The sequence below is a fragment of the Bradysia coprophila genome (assembly GCF_014529535.1).
Source record: "Bradysia coprophila strain Holo2 chromosome IV unlocalized genomic scaffold, BU_Bcop_v1 contig_84, whole genome shotgun sequence".
NCBI lineage: Eukaryota > Metazoa > Arthropoda > Insecta > Diptera > Sciaridae > Bradysia > Bradysia coprophila.
Window position 1 is genome coordinate 3,573,583 of NW_023503376.1, and position 16,474 is coordinate 3,590,056.

The following is a 16,474-nucleotide window of genomic DNA, read 5'->3' on the forward strand; positions in this document are numbered from 1 at the left end:
AAGCACAGCTATATGCCAGTATATTTTGCTATATATAATTAAAAGTTAGCGATTTACAGCTAAATATAACTCAATATAGCTGAATATACCTGAATATAGCTGTTATATATCCAGGACAACACTACAAAAGGACATATCTCTGAAACTGCTCAACCGATTTTCATAAACATTTTTCTTCTCTAAAAGCACGGCAGAGTAAAATAAACCAGGCAGGAGCGGTTCATTTTCGAAGCGTCAAATAAGGGACCTAATACACTGTATGAAAATGAACTCAAATAAACACTGACATAAATTGAAAAATTTTATTCGCAAAAAATATAGGGCTAATTATTTGTAATTGTTCGAGACTCCATGGCCGTAACTTAAGTCAAACCATTTTTTTTCTTTACCGATTTTTTTTGTAGAAGTAGCGAATGTGACACGATTATCAATCACATCGTGAGCCTAATCAAGTACTTTGCACAGCTATTCAAACAACGTTTTATGCAATAGAGGGATCTAAAGTTCACAGTTTTCGAACAAGATGATCTCGAGTTGCATAAAATAATTATTTATACAACCGAGCGATAAATGCTTTTTCAGGCACTAGATGTGAAGATTGTCACTCGAGGCCGCATAGTGTTCCAAAACGTTACTGCCACATTCATAAATCTATTTTTGACATCAGTACGTCACTTTGCGACCTCTTTATGTACTGAATTACCCTACAGTAACAGTAAACTTTCGAAAAACCAAGAAAATTTTTTCTTGGTTTTTTGGGTTTTGGAGCCCATTTTCCCCTTGAGGGTTTTGTAAATTTTCCTTGTTAAATATAATAATCCTAAGGACGTTGCAACTTGCATTGAGACACCTCAAGCATATTCCTTATGGTATTTTCTATGTTCCCCTGCCTCTCGCCTTCACTTACTGCTGCAGAAATGTTAGTGACAACGATTTTATTTCATGAGGCTTTTTTGAAATTTGTTGGTTATTGATGAAAGTGTGGAATCAGATACCTGTTTTACAGCGATTGGTGAGCAGGTTGGTTCGGGAACATAGAAAATACCATAAGGTATATACATGTATGCTTGAGGTGTCTCAATGCAAATTGCAACGTCCTTAGGATTTTTATATTTAACAAGGAAAATTTACAAACCCCTCAAGGGGAAAATGGGCTCCAAAACCCAAAAAACCGAGAAAATTTTTTCTTGGTTTTTCGAAAGTCTACTGTTACTGTAGGGTAATTCGGTACATAAAAGGGGTCGCAAAGTGACGTACTGATGTCAAAAATAGATTTATGAATGAGTTAGTAACGTTTTGGAACACTGTGGGCCGTAGGCAGAGTGTGACAATACACATCGTGTACCTAAAAAAGCATTTATCATCGAGTTGTATACAACATTTAATAAAGGCAGCGGAAAGTCCTACTTTTCGTCACTTGTCGCGAAAAAAATATTGTGGAACCTCTAAACGACATAATTAAATATCGTTTCTCTGACTTAGAGTAATCCACGCCATTAGTCGTATAAATTTCGTCATAGAGAGCTATTTTCACCTTTGTTACGATCTGTCAGTTTTTTTATTTTGCGATTTAGTATGGAAATGAAAACTAACATTGAGATATCTTTGCTGTTTTAACCCGAGCAAAAAAAATGAGCCAAAAAGTATATGCATGCATATACTGGTTCTTAAGTACATATATGATCATAAACTTTTATATACTGTCTGTTGCAGGTATATTTTAGGGTATAATTAAATACTGCTTACAGTATATGAACATTTACTTTTATATAGAGGGATTCTTTTGAAAATCCACCTATCAAAATCGGACCCATTTCGTCTAGGATGGATATATACATGGTTTGATAGGTCTTTGCCAGTAGACCTCAAATCAGGCCTCACACAGTCTCGAGCCACACCTGGTTGCTGGTGGAAGATCTCCGAAGTTGGAAAAATAGTGATTTTTATCCGAATTTTTTGGCCGTTATAAATGATCGTTTCGGTTGAGAGTGGGCTCGTTGGAAAGCTGAGCTTAAGTACTTTCGGGTCATGCCTAGTTTGGTTAGATTCATTTATTTATGTTTCCAAAAATTTGCCAGAAAAATTTTCAAAATCTGTTTGAACTTTAGACAGGTCTGGGCTGGTACTAATGACGCTTAATGTGAACCTAACATGCTAGTCGTAACACGCATTGTCTAAGCTTTCCATCGATACCTCATTTGCAGTGCTGGTGATTGCTGGTGAGTTTTACGAGTAGCGGTTGTACTAACATAAAATTCTGTTATGTCGGCAATCACCAGCACTGGAAATGAGGTACAAACGGAAAGCTTCGTAAGCTATGTTACGACTAGCATATTAGGTTCACAATAAGCGTCATCAGTACCAGCCCAGACCTTTCTAAAGTTCAAACAGATTTTGAAAATTTTTCTTGCAAATTTTTGGAAACATAAATAAATGAATCTAATCAAACTAGGCATGACCCGAAAGAACTTCAGCTCAGCTTTCCAACGAGCCCACTCTCACCCGGAACGATTATTTATAACGGCCAAAAAATTCGGATAAAAAACACTATTTTTCCAACTTCGGAGATCTTCCACCAGCAACCAGGTGTGGCTCGAGACTGTGAGAGGCCTGATTTGAGGTCTACTGGCAAAAACCTTTCAAACCATGTATATATCCATCCCAGACGAAGTGGGTCCGATTTTGATAGGTGGATTTTCAAAAGAATCCCTCATACTGATTATTTAATCATGCCCTTCTGTATACTTTTGCATACTAAAAGTCAGCCTGTCATGAAATTTCGTCGAGGCAACATCCTTGTGAGGTGTCATGTGAGACCAATGTTTAAAAATAAGAAAATTCTTGAAACATTTTCCTAACAGTTCACATTTTACTGTTAATTCCGTTGTCATTTTTCTTGTTAGACGTATCTGCGGGGCTTTCTCTTGTTAGGAATATGTGTAAGGCTTTGTCTCGTTAGGTATTAGGGTTTGTCTGGCGAGAACGGATATTAACAGAAAAATGGGCAACGTATAAGACAACATTTTGTTTCATTAATTTTCTCATTCTTCAAAGTCAACAAAGATTGTGACTAGCCGAAGATGGGTGATCAAAACCGAAAATGTCATATTTCATTAAAAGCACTTTTTACCAAGGTAAATATAGTGAGGAGGTAATGACATATATAACCGAATCAGATGTGCGGTGGCACGAAAGTTCGATACAAACGTCATCGAATCCCTTTGTTGAAAGCAAAAAATGGAATAGAAAGTCGGGCCATCTGTTGTGAGATAGTGAACATATTTTTGTGAAGTACAAGTAAATCGTAGTCAACCATTTAAAAAAAAAAAGATGTCATTGGCATCGAACTTATGTGCTAGGCCGCGCGTCTGAATGGCATTACCTCCTCACTCTATTTACCTTGCTTTTTACCAACAATTTTCTCACAAATGTCACCAGAGCGTCATGAGTATAAAAAAGTTGATACGCTAAATAAGTACATGAAAATGCATGACGGTATACTGAATATTCATATATACTTCCATATACTGGTTTTGTATGGGAAAAAATCGAAGAAAAGGTATCCAAATACTTCACCATTTACAAGGAAATAATCATATAGTTTCATATACTTTTTCGTCGATTTTTTTTGCTCGGGAAGTGGTTTTTTACTTTTTTTTTGGACCAAAATGTTTTTAAATGTGTTTGGAATCGATTAACATTAACAAAATAATAAAATAGAAAAAATATTTTCACACAATCTGTTAATGCCAATCGATTCCAAACACATTTTAAAACATTTTGGTCCAAAAAAATATGGAAAACCACTTTTAACAAGCAAAGATATCTCAATTTAAGTTTTCATTTCCATACTAAATCGCAATTGAAGGGCTCTAACCCGCGTGTAGGTAGGTCATTCGATTTATATTAACGTTTTTTGAGGATTGGGATGTGTAATAATGACAGATTGTGAGCCTGATAAAGTACTTTGAATCGATCTTCATACAACGATTGATCCAACAGAGACATCTAAAGTTCGCACTTTCCGCACATATATCATGATGCTGAGTTGCTTAAATGTCTCTTATTCAAATGAGTTAAATTTCTTTGCAAGCGTATCCGGATGATATCTTTGAAAAAATCAAAATTGCCCACCTTCAAACTTAATCTTTCTATTTGTCATTACAAAACCGGAATTTTTAAAATCGGAAGCGTTTTACTCAATTGTGAGCGCGAGTGGAAAGACAGATAATTTTATGTGTCGATTTTGCATATTTCACTTACTCAGGGAGTCTAGCTCGACCAAAGCACCTAGCAGAGTAATAGAAAAAAATAAAGCAGTACTTTAATCGAAGTATGCGAATATTTCCACACCTTTTTTTTCATAATGTCACTGCAAAATTACCATTAAGGCTGCTAATGGTATTATTGGTATCAAAAAACTACTCTATTTGACGTGTAAAAACCTCTATTACCCTGCTAGGTGCTTTGGCTCGACGTGTTGTAAACCTAGTGTTAAACCCGTGAGACCCCTGCACTTCGTATGAGTCTAAAAAATATCATTTTATGGATACACGTCGTCGTACATACAACCGTGTAATGACACACATTTATGAGGAAAGGCATTGGAATTAACTGCTGTAAGATGTAAAAAAGAATCGGGTTAATGACTTCGCAGTAATTTTCTTTACATGTCGCGTCAATCACAAAACCGCCAAAACTTTAATCAGAGAGCAAAGCACAAAACTTAAAAATATTTGAAGAAATATTTGAAAAATATTTTTATTATCTCAATGACGAATTCGTTAGGAACGTGTTCGCGAGAAGAAGAAAAAAAAACGTCATCACCATTTTGACAAATTTTATTTATTTTTTTCTGTTGGCTCATTCATCTAATATTCCTGTTCTTTGGGAAATATTAAAAATTTTTGTTACTTAGTATTTCAAATGAATAATAATTCGGACAATAAATTTATTTTCGTTTATTTTAAGAGTGTCGTTCTCGGAAGAAGAAGAAAAAAATGGTCAAACAGCGTGTACGGTTTGAGCTATTTTATGTTTCAAAATTATGTTATAAATTAAAATGTCCTGTCGTCGACATTGAGTTTTTTTTTAAATAATTTTGTCTCTTTAGGTATTGGACATACAAATAGTTGTTTGTTCAACGAGTGAAGAAAAGTTGGAAATTGAATTTCTAAGGTCTCGCTGCGCTCGAGCCACAATTCACCCGAGTATATGCAATTTCCAACTTTCTTCCCAAGATAAACACAACGTTTTTCACGGCAAAGGCTTTCGAAGTTTCAGCGTTGTGAAATAAACATTTTCATTTTTTGGTAGAGAAGCAATGATTATAAAGGTACGGAAATGGGTATTTAGTATCCGGCTGTAGTTGAACAACTGTAGCTGCTGTCAACAACCAAATAGCCGTGCATGTCTTGACTAAGATTTATGAAAAATGAAGCGTATCAAGCAGAACTGTCTCGGACACCTTCGATACGGACACCTCCGCAACGATTCTAACATCACATAAATCAGTGGATTATCTCTGACGTTCCCTTAGAAAAATCATGGAAAAATGTCTTGACCGACTCCCCTATGTTGAAGATTGAACTTAGCATTCTCATAAATTCTAATTGACTTAAATCAATCAAGTTGGCACTTGAGGAAAGACAGTTTTTTTATGTTTATTCTGTTAGTATCAGCGATTGAATAAACATCACTTTTTTGTATCACTGCTTTTATTCCTCACCGCAAACTGGAACCTCTAACAGGTTATGGGCCCAGATCGGGGATAGGGCAGTGAAAAGTAGAAGATGAAGATGGAAATAAAATCGAGAATGAAAGTATGCTGACATGGACTGAAAACGGAGTAGGATTTGGAATATGATTTGGAAAAGGAAGAACGTTGACGACAGGACTAAAAATGGACGAAAGAGTGGATTGCGAGCAATGAAAGAAGAAGAAACAAGTGTTATTTACGGCATCGACATTGGCAAAGTTTACCGGACGAAAGAAAAGAAAAGAAAAGAAAGGAAAAGAAAAGAGAAGAAAGTGGAACAGAGTTTCAGCAACAGAACTTGAGCGGAGAGCAACAAAGTTTGAGCAAAAGAAAAAGGATACAAGAGAAGAAATAGACAAAAAGAGAAGAAGAAGACAAAAGAAGAAGAAGAAGATGGAGGAGAAGATGATAAACAGAACAAAAGAAGAAAACGAAGACGGAAGGCAAAAGACGAAGGTGGAAGATTCATTGGGACAATGGTTGAGAAGTCGGTCGCCGCAGAGTCGGTCGTTGGTGGCAAAGTTGCATGTGAAGGCTTCGATAGTTATTCGTACGGCGGAGTGAATGGTTATGATGGAGAAGCTGGTTACGGCAGTCCATATGGTTCTGGTTAAGGAGGAAGTTAACGGAGACGAAGACTTAAGATAAAATTTGATTTATTATGTTGTCGCTATGCAACGGAGGATGATATTTTTATTCAAGTGGTAGAATTTATGGGAATGAGAAGAAGTGTTGAAGATTGAACTTAGCATTCTCATAAATTCTAATTGAGTTAAATCAATCAAGTTGGCACTTGAGGAAAGACAGTTTTTTATGTTTATTCCTCACCGCAAACTGGAACCTATAACACCCTAATCAAATAATTTGGAGTTGAGTCAGTGCCACCTTTGCCATATGGGCAAGGAATCTAAAAAAACGTTTTTTTAGTCAACTAATTGGCGCCGAGAAAGATTATTTGTGGCGCAGGTTTAAAAATTGTCCTTGGCGCTAAAAAGCTAAAGGTGGCAGTGGCTGAGAGGGAACGTATCGAAATGAAATGTGAATACTGTTTCCGAAACGACTATACATTGCACAAAATACTATTGTATCATGCCTAAGGATATGTACATTAGTCTCAGGTGCCAGACGACGAGAACAAATAGGGTCCGATCTATTCTGTGTTAATGATCGTTAAGCTTGCAGTGATACGTTATCACACCAACTACTTGTTTCCGATCTCGTAAGTTTAAAAAGATCATTACTCCAGTATTTCGATACAACTGGTCGAAATAGCTCGGTAAGTAGAAGATTTAGTGAATATAGTACAATGTGTTCCACCTTTCTCAACAAAAAATTATTTTGTGCGTACCCTTGCCCAGTGTATTAAGTGTTGTCCGATGCGGCACTGTTAAACACCATCACTTATAATATAAATTTGAACAACGTGTACAAGAGAGGATCAATTACTTTTAATGTATAATTCACATGTTCTTTAAGTAAACATTTTACTAATTTTATGTGTGTGGTGTGTGTTTGCGTTAAATGAAAATCCTGATTAATAGTAACTCATTTTCCGTATAATTTCGCGAATATTGTGAATACCACAAGGTGCGATAAGCAACGAAACAAAAATTCGACAATTCCGAGAAATATTTAAGTAGAGAAAATGATGTTAGTCATCGTCGTCGTCGCTGTTTTTATTTTTTGCATCATTTAAATTTATACGTGCGGTCACTACTCAAGAAAAGAGAAGAGAGTACAACTAAGTCTGAAACAAAATAACGTCATTTTATCGGCAATTAAAGTGTACAGCACGTTGTATTATACATTGTATACGTTTCCTGCTTTTATTTTTATTTTCTCTTTTGTTTCCAATTTTTATTTTTTTATTTTAAGAGTGATATCGCCAAATCTTCAGGTGATTTTTTTAACTTTGGAAACAAGCGGTCTCCGATTTTAATGAGTGATAGCTCGTTGGATTCGTCTTTCAATTCTAGGAGACACGTATCTTTCACTTTTTCTTAAAAAAAATTGTTTTCTTTGAAAAGCGCTCAAAAGTGAAGACATGTCAGAGGGTACCGAAAACAGTTTTTCGGCAATAACTCAAGAAAAAATGATTTTAAATTGTTGTAATGTTGTGCGAATGTCGGCCTTGGAAAGACCTACAGGTAGAGTATACGCACCGCTTGGTGCTAGTTGATCCACTAGTGTTATGACTAGAAATATAGTGAATGTTCGGAGAGTCCGCCTTCTCTGCAGCTTCGATGTACCACGGAACTGAGTATGGGGTGTCTTAGCTGGCCTCACCCACTATCGTTGAACATATAAATGAACCCAGTACTTTTTGGCTGCAAGCCTACAGAAGTCTTGAAAAAAAAGTTGGTGCCAAAATGTAGATTTTTTCCGTCTGTCTGAGGGCCCAACTGCCAGAACAGCGTCTGGAACAGTTCTACGTGAGTAATTTTGTATCGTCTACTATTCCCTTACCGTATACGCTTCACTTTGACTCGAATATAGGTCGTTACGACATATCCAGTGTTAGTAATTCTTGTGAAAAATTATTAAATTTTTCTCGGAGGATTTTAGTCAAATGAAGTGTTAGCTTATAGCAAATGACCTCAGGAGTCCGGAACAGTAATTAGTTTTTCAATTGGACCAATATTTGCTACGCGACCGGAGTTTGGAAAAACGATACGATCAAGTGGGAGCAAACGGTTTTCCAAACTCCTGTCACGTAGCAAATATTGGTCCGATTGAAAAACTAATTACTGTTCCGTAGTCCTGAGGTCATTTGCTATACGCTAACACTTAATTTGACTAAAATCCTCGGAGAAAAATTTAATAATTTTTCACAAGAATTACTAACACTGGATATGTCGTAACGACCTATATTCGAGTCAAAGTGAAGCGTATACGGTAAGGGAATAGTAGACGATACAAAATTCCTCACGTAGAACCGTTCCAGACGCTGTTCTGGCAGTTGGGCCCTCAGACAGAAGGAAAAAATCTGCATTTTGGCACCAACTTTTTTTTCTAGACTTCTGTAGGCTTGCAGCCCAAAAGTACTGGGTTCATTTATATGTTCAACGATAGTGGGTGAGGCCAGCTAAGACACCCCATACTCAGTTCCGTGGTACATCGAAGCTGCAGAGAAGGCGGACTCTCCGAACATTCACTATATTTCTAGTCATAACACTAGTGGATCAACTAGCACCAAGCGGTGCGTATACTCTACCTGTAGGTCTTTTCAAGGCCGACAATTGTACAACATTACAACCATTTAAAATAATTTTTTCTTGAGTTATTGCCGAAAAACTGTTTTCGGTACCCTCTGGCATGTCTTCACTTTTGAGCGCTTTTCACAGAAAAGAAATTTTTTTAAGAAAAAGTGAAAGACACTTGTTTCCTAGAATTGAAAGACGAATCCAACGAGCTATCACTCATTAAAATCGGAGACCGCTTGTTTCCCAATCACCTGAAGATTTGGCGATATCACTCTTAAGTTTTTCGTTGATGAATGGGAATGGTGCCGAAAGTAGTGCTCTGTAGAAAGATAACTGTAGGATTTTATTGCAGTCACCAGGTGGTGCGCGAAATGACAAAATTCGAATCAACTGTCATCGACAGCGATTATGAAATGAACAACTAGAGACATCGTTCCCAAATAGCGTCAGCGATTTTTTTTGCAAATTCGACGTCTGTGAATTTCTTTGAGGAATTTATTGTTCCGAATTAGAGATCAGTAGTTAAACTCATTCTATCATTTAGTCACAACCAGCGGGATCTCTTTAGTTAGCGAGACTTATGACCGAACTGTGTGCAAACTAAACGCAACTAACTTCACAATCAATGATCTAGCAAAACCTGTGTGCGTTCATTACTTGAAATGAAAGAAAATGAACTAAATGAGGGGAAGATCCATGGCAGGACCTAATATTGAAAATTATTTCACGAAAACTTCACCTAATTTCGCTGAATTTGGTGAAATATTTCTCTAATTAGGTCCTAGTCCAAGGGATTGAAGTTGTGTAAGGTTTGTGCACAAATGTACAAAAGTGCTTTAGATAGCTCTCGGTGCCCTGAGTACGAAACATGCATCCGTTGGTCTTACTTATGTCTGTGGTTCCTCTGCAGCCGCTTTATAAAAAAATATGTAAAAATGTAATTTTGGAACGGGACAGTTGGTACATCAGGTATTTATGGTGCTGTCAGTTCAAATAACCACTCCAAAGTTCTTCACTACCTATCGTTAGTCTTGATTTCCTCTTACGAAAAAAACACACCGTTTTCTCTCCGTTACTCTTTAAACAATAGGAAAGAGGTTTAGTTAAATGGAGGCAAAAAAGAGTGGTTTTTTGGTAAGTGGAAATCAAGCCTTAGTACCGAGGTTGAAACAACAACGGAAAATCCCGTCCCACCATTCGCATTCGAAGGTCATTCGCTCATACTTTCCCGTCGTTCGCTCCATTCATTTGCTTATTTTTCATTCATTCGCTCATATTTATCGTTCATTCGCTCATAATTTGGTCTCGTTCGTTCCACTCATTCGCTCATATTTCCCTGAATTCGCTCCAATCGCCTGTCCCAGCATTCGCTCTTGTTGTTTCCCCCTCGCTTAGTTCAACATCAGTCAAAAACACTCAAAAGAGTAAAAGTGACGCAAGTCCCTGTGCATACTTCCAAAACAACTGATATCGCTGGATGTGACGCATTCTGCGCTTGTACGCAAAAACTGTAACAGGAAAAATTTGACCAAAGAAATTGTAGAAACAAAATTTTACCAAAAAAATTTTGCGTCACAAAGTGGCAGATGATTCGGTCGTATTAGGACGTATTCTTGCCTATTTTAAAAAATTTCTTAAAAGTACTTTCCTCAACATCTGCCACTTGTGACGCTATTTTTTTTTGGTAAAATTTTGTTTCTAGAATTTCTTTGGTCAAATTTTTCCTGTTACAGTTTTTGCGTACAAGCGCAGAATGCGTCACATCCAGCGATATCAGTTGTTTTGGAAGTATGCACAGGGACTTGCGTCACTTTTACTCTTTTGAGTGTTTTTGACTGATATCAGTTCTTTTGAAAGAATTATTAGATTGAAAAATTTGAAAAATTTAAAAAATGTGAAAAATTTTTAAAAATTTGAAAAAATTTAAAAATTTGAAAAATTTAAAAATTTGGAAATTTTGAAACATTTGAAAATTTTGAAAAAATTTGAAAAATGTGAAAAATTTTTGAAAATTTTGAAAAATTTAAAAAAAAATAAAAAATTTTTGAAAAATTTAAAAAAATTTAAAAAAATTTGAAAAATTTGAAAAATTTTGAAAAAATTTGAAAAAATTTGAAAAAATTTGAAAATCTTGAAAATTTAAAAAAAAATTGAAAAATTTAAAAAAATTTGAAAAATTTAAAAAAATTTGAAAAATTTAAAAAATACTAAATTTAGGAAAAAAAATTGAGGCGAGCAGAGATTACCAAAAGCGAACAAATTTGTTCTACCATACCCATCCACACACACACACTTAAAGGTGTTCTTATATGGGGCTTATATGGGAACTTCGAGGAGCCCTAGCTCCGAAACGAGGCCGGTTCCCCCCAAATTTTTTTTTCTGGAATGTCTTAGAATGACGACTAGAATCTACTCCCAAAATTTCAACAAAATCTAAAGAAGACTTTAGAAGATAGGAAACACGGACGGACGGACTAACAAAGTAACGTAGGATTTTTTCATTTCGTTTAAAGTACTGAAATTGACCAAAATGTTTGGAAATGGTGCTTCTTGGAAGATTTTTTGCGTGGCCAAATTTTAAGCTGCAAGAACGTGTGATAGCTCGTTGAACTCGTACGGACGCCTAGTTTTTTTTAATGGTAATTTGGAGTCATTTGTATTTGAATTGTGGAACTTCAATATTTGCTGTATATATGGGTAATTCCATGGTTAGTTGCGTTACAAATTTCGTTATCTGTGAGTCATAAAGTTAATTGTGTTGGCTATGTTTTGCGGTAACAATTCAGTCTATAAATTTTCTAATACTCAGGAGACACAGTGCAAGAATTGGAATTTTTAGCCTGCGAAGTCTGACTTGTGTGATCGCAAATGTCGGCGGTTAGTTGCGTTACACGTTTGTGACTTTTCGAAATATTTTCACCAAATAAAAACTGATTTCGGTAAACTTTTTTTTCCCTGAAAGCTATGGTCAAGACGCGCAGTTTAAGCCCAATATATGTTGGTAACCCAAAATTTGGGGGAGATATGTCTAAAAAAGTGATATTTTTCGGAGGTCATAAATAGCCAGAAATATTTTTTTTCACAATTGGTGGTTGTTACCCCACAGAAAATGTTGTTTCGGCTCAAAACCGTTTAAAAAAGTTGTTACAAAATTTTTCGAGATAATCTCGACGAGTTAAAATTCGAGGATGACTTTTATCACCACTGGGAAGCTGTTGTCACCTACTTTACTCACCTAACTAACCTGATTGACTCAAAGTTATTTTTCTCGTGAAGTCATATGCTGTAGCTTTCGAATGACACCGATTTTCAGTTTTTATTTGAAAAAATGTAATTTCGGCAACGTTTGGGTTGAAGTGATTTTACCTTACTTCAAAGCAGAATGAACCAAAAATCTTCAAAAAATTTAATTTCGTGTCATTTGGAGCAATTGTGGAATTATATGGTCCACATCTACAGGAAAACAAATTTACAAAAATCATTTGAGATTTATTGAGAATATCTCGGAATGTCGAATACAAACAAACACTTTTTGGTCATGTCTCCCCGAGACCGCATTTTACAATAACCTCATATTGGTGTCAAACTACGCGTCTTTACAATAGCTTTCAGCAAAAAAAAAAGTTTAATGAAATCGGTTCAGGTTTCGTGAAATAAACTAGAATTTTCAAAAATTTGCTGAAAACAAGCATTCAATTTTATGGTTGTATCTCCCCGAGATTTTTGGCCACCGACGTAATATGGGGCTTAAACGACGCGTCTGGTCAACAGCTTTCAAGGAAAAAAAAGTTAGCTGGAATTACCCATATGGGTTCTGCAGTCTACGACAAAAAAAAATTTGTTGAAATTTTTTCTAGTAATAGGACTTGCGTCACGGGCGCTATGCTAACGCGCGTCCATGATCGAAGGAAGACAAAAATTACTCATACAGTTCCGATAAACCAGAGACAAATTGTCTGTTGCAGTTGGTTCGATCTTTTATGCCATTTTCCTCTACAAAGATGTCAATCAACGTAATTTAGGATTCAATGGAAATTGGATGCGCTTTGAGAGGATTGATTACCTTCAACATCTCTTATTGACAACGACGTCAACAATGAATGATGATCTATACCTAGACCAGGGGTCGTCTTATAAAGCAAAACATATCGCAAAACTAAAGAAGTACAAGATTTCGAATCAAATGTTACACACTACATAGAACAAAAGAAGTATTAGATTGAATATGGAAAAACAAATCTGAAATACGATAATGAACACTCAGTTCATGCCAATATTTATTTACGAAGATTGAACAACAAACAAGCTCATAAAACTAATTTAAAATTCGATTCAACGAGCAGGCAGAATTTTCTTTAACATAAACAAATGGTAGGTGGATGATCGGTAAAATTTAAAAGAAAACATTCATCGCCGAACGATAACAAAAGAAACAATTAGAGAATGAAAAAGTTATAAAATTTCTGTGCATCTGCGCACACATTCCAAAAGATTGTGGTCATCAATTACAGCTTTTCCTGCAACTCAATGAGCTTCGGTGACTTCGATATGTTAAAGATGACGTTGGAATCGGGACACTTTGTTATAGTTATCAGTCCGATTCGAGCCGAATTCAGCTCTGCCGATACAATTATAATTCCGGTCAATATCACCCAACAGAATTTATTGTTAAAACGATTCGCTTACCCATGAGAGAAAAGAATGCTGTGGCAGCGGACATTCTCTGATTGTTCGCCTGCATTATGTCTTTCATACCGATGGGATAGACACCACTGTTCCATAGCGACATCAGCTTTTGTAGTACACCTTCTTTACCCCAATCGAGTCTGAAAATGGGATAGATTGCTAGAGATACCGGTCGTTCGATTGAAAGTTCGTTGATCCATTTAGAACGGTCATTTACTTGTTCTGGCGAGACCGAGAAGCAAACTGTTTTTGAGAGTCGGTATCACATCGAGTTAAGCGCTCAGTCGTTTCGTTATTCGCCAAAACCTGACAAATAGATTAAGGCAATTCCATTGGAATGTGCTCGTAAATGGAGGGTTCAGCAGTGAGCGAAGCCGGTGGATCGTAAATTGAAGGATCAACAGGAAGCGGAACCAACATTTGCTCATCAATAGGTTGACTGTTACGACTGTAATCAACATTGTAAAGTCATAAGTCGTCTTGTTGCAAAGGAAGTTCCACATTAAACTTACCCGTCAACTGAAAGCTCGACTTCCGGTAGCAACATTTCATCTGGCTGCTCACAATACGAATGAGCTTTGGTAACAGAAACTTCAACAATCGGTGTGACAGATTGTTGGTTGGTGGATAGCAGATCGGAACAAAACTCTTGGACCATGTCACGATTGGTGTCCTCAGTTTTCGTCAGGAGTGTCATTCGCTTAAATGCCTGCAACAACTTGTCCGACATGGATTTCGATCCGAATTGTCGTGCCATCGACTCGGAGAATGCAGTATGGCTTGGCTCAGCGAAAATTTTACCGGCCAAATTGCGCAAACAGGCGACCGCTGAGACGGAATCATCTCTGGGACACAAATGACGTTGAGTCGTTGAGACGGTTTTAACATTTTCCTTTACATTAATGCTGAGGGTGATGTCTTTCAGAGGTTTACGGTGACCAGTACGTTTCCGTTTTCGGAACGTAGCGTTTCCTGCGTCTAGCATGGTCAACTCAATGGAATTATCATCCGTACAATGCACAGGGTTTCTGAAAAGCAAAAATTTTTAATTTTAGAATTAGAAAATTGAAAAACGGTCCCACTCTATCCCGAACTCCAGTTCAACAACATCTTCTTCCGGAACCGTTACAGTTTTTTCGGCGTTTTGGTAAACCGTGTCATTGAATCGCACCGATTCACTAATATCAGTGGGAAAGGCAACATTTTCAGCAATATCGTGCGGTTGATTAAGAGACATCGACTTCATCTCGTGTTCTAACTGTGCATGGCTTGCATTACCTAAGCAGTCAAAAATTACCGGAAAAATGTTGAGATCTGCGGTTGAGATTTGAGGCTGAGAATTTCTTACCGACATCGTTTCGTTCGGAACCGAAAACATCTTCATTGAATTGCATGTCAAAGCAGTAAGTGAATTCATTGGATTCACTAACAGCAATTGGTTCGGGCTCATGAATTGAAATGTCGCCATTTTTTGACACCACTGAACTTTGCAACAGATCCAAAGTTTTCAAATTTTGTGCCTGATGACAGTAATAACCGGAAGTTTGGGTGTAAGATTAAAACGAATGCGATGGACTCCAAGGGAATAAAGTGATTCAGTAAGTGATCGACCATACGATCTCAAGACAAACATTTTGGCTTATGACTACGACAAAGATCAACGACTTCCGTCGCATTTTTGCATCTGCCCTTTCATCCATTAAAGGTAAGTCTTGATTTCCACTTGCGAAAAAAGCACTCCGTTTTCTCTCCGTTTACTCTTTAAACAATAGAAAAGAAGCGCTAAACGGAGTGGTTTTTATGTAAGTGGAAATCATGCCTAAGAAAAATTGCATCGAAATTTACCTCAATATCGTCGTGGTCGTCGGAAGTGTCAAGAGTCAACGAAATCTTGCGTTTCGAACTTCTTGCCGTTTTCGTTGAGCTGAAATTTAGAATTGAAATAAAGGTTCGTCAAATGTTAAATAAGCTGGAGCAGCTGCACGTCGTATCACCCATATTTAGAGCTTTTGTCTTTTAATCACCTTTTCCTCTTCAATCCTTTCTTCGAAGTTGAGCGCATTGGCAAAGGGTCTGTTTCTTCTTCGAACTCAGTCTTCGAGCCAATGTTCTGATTCTCAATCAAAAATCTTGTTGGGATTGTGTAGTGAGAAACCCAGTCTGCAATAGATGAAAATCTCCTAAATGACGCGAATAATTCAATGGTTCTTTCGTCAGTAAACGAATACGGAAAATGACAATTTATCAATTACGCTTAGAAGGGTTTGAAATGTCTCAAGCAATTAATAAATAGCTTGCTCTTTGCAATGGGCATACCGTAAACAAATTGCACTTGTCGTTGATGCACATAGACCAGACCAACAAAAAACTGAGACGCCACCAAAAATGAACGCGTGGGTTTCGAGGCCTCCGGGCTCAGTTCGGTTGCCACCAACTCGGAAGCGTCTTCATTTAACTTTTCTGCAATTTCATCACTAAACCCAAACGATTAACAAAAAGATTCAATTCCCCGACAACTGTTTTCCATATTTTACCAAATTGATGGAACCGAAATCAGTTCACAATTTTCGAATCTCATTGATCGTTGAAATTCCGCCGGATTCACTGCAGCTAGCCATACTTTTTCGTGTCGTTGGTCCTTTTTATCGATGTTTAGAAGTCGAAAGCCTTTGTTCGACATTTTATTAAAAGTTAAAAATCCGAAATTAAACGATAAAAACAGAAGACGTAATTATTGTAATATGTCGCGAGGTTTTAGCGGCTTTAGAAATTCAAATGATGGTAGGCCATGAGATTTAAAACTCTTATTTCGTTACCAGTTGCGAAC

General features: G+C 36.8%; 2 protein-coding genes across 2 annotated transcripts; both read right to left on the reverse strand.

Moving 5' to 3' along the window:
- Nucleotides 1-13,235: 13,235 nt before the first annotated feature.
- Nucleotides 13,236-14,892, reverse strand: LOC119072908. Its single transcript, XM_037178229.1, has 5 exons — nt 14,730-14,892; nt 14,160-14,675; nt 13,865-14,095; nt 13,648-13,787; nt 13,236-13,579 (listed from the first exon to the last, which is right to left on the reverse strand). Exons 1-3 carry the CDS (start codon nt 14,882-14,884, stop codon nt 13,966-13,968), a joined length of 801 nt encoding a protein of 266 aa, XP_037034124.1. The 5' UTR covers nt 14,885-14,892; the 3' UTR covers nt 13,236-13,579; nt 13,648-13,787; nt 13,865-13,965.
- A 41-nt stretch (nt 14,893-14,933) lies between these two features.
- LOC119072992 lies at nt 14,934-16,368 on the reverse strand. The gene is made up of 5 exons (XM_037178314.1): nt 16,182-16,368; nt 15,964-16,121; nt 15,672-15,807; nt 15,493-15,571; nt 14,934-15,167 (listed from the first exon to the last, which is right to left on the reverse strand). Exons 1-5 carry the CDS (start codon nt 16,325-16,327, stop codon nt 14,934-14,936), a joined length of 753 nt encoding a protein of 250 aa, XP_037034209.1. The 5' UTR covers nt 16,328-16,368.
- Nucleotides 16,369-16,474: the final 106 nt, after the last annotated feature.

Bases quoted from the DNA above. Each gene is read 5' to 3' on its own strand.
- LOC119072908 (XM_037178229.1), bottom strand. From the start codon at position 14,884: ATGTCTCTTAATCAACCGCACGATATTGCTGAAAATGTTGCCTTTCCC. The intron at 14,676-14,729 runs GTGGGACCGTTT...TTTGCTTTTCAG, and splicing joins GAACTGGAGTTCGGGATAGA to AAACCCTGTGCATTGTACGG. The intron at 14,096-14,159 runs GTAAGTTTAATG...TGTTGATTACAG, and splicing joins GTCGAGCTTTCAGTTGACGG to TCGTAACAGTCAACCTATTG.
- LOC119072992 (XM_037178314.1), bottom strand. From the start codon at position 16,327: ATGTCGAACAAAGGCTTTCGACTTCTAAACATCGATAAAAAGGACCAA. The intron at 16,122-16,181 runs GTAAAATATGGA...GTTTGGGTTTAG, and splicing joins ATTTCGGTTCCATCAATTTG to TGATGAAATTGCAGAAAAGT. The intron at 15,168-15,492 runs GTAAATTTCGAT...TACTGTCATCAG, and splicing joins ACGACCACGACGATATTGAG to GCACAAAATTTGAAAACTTT.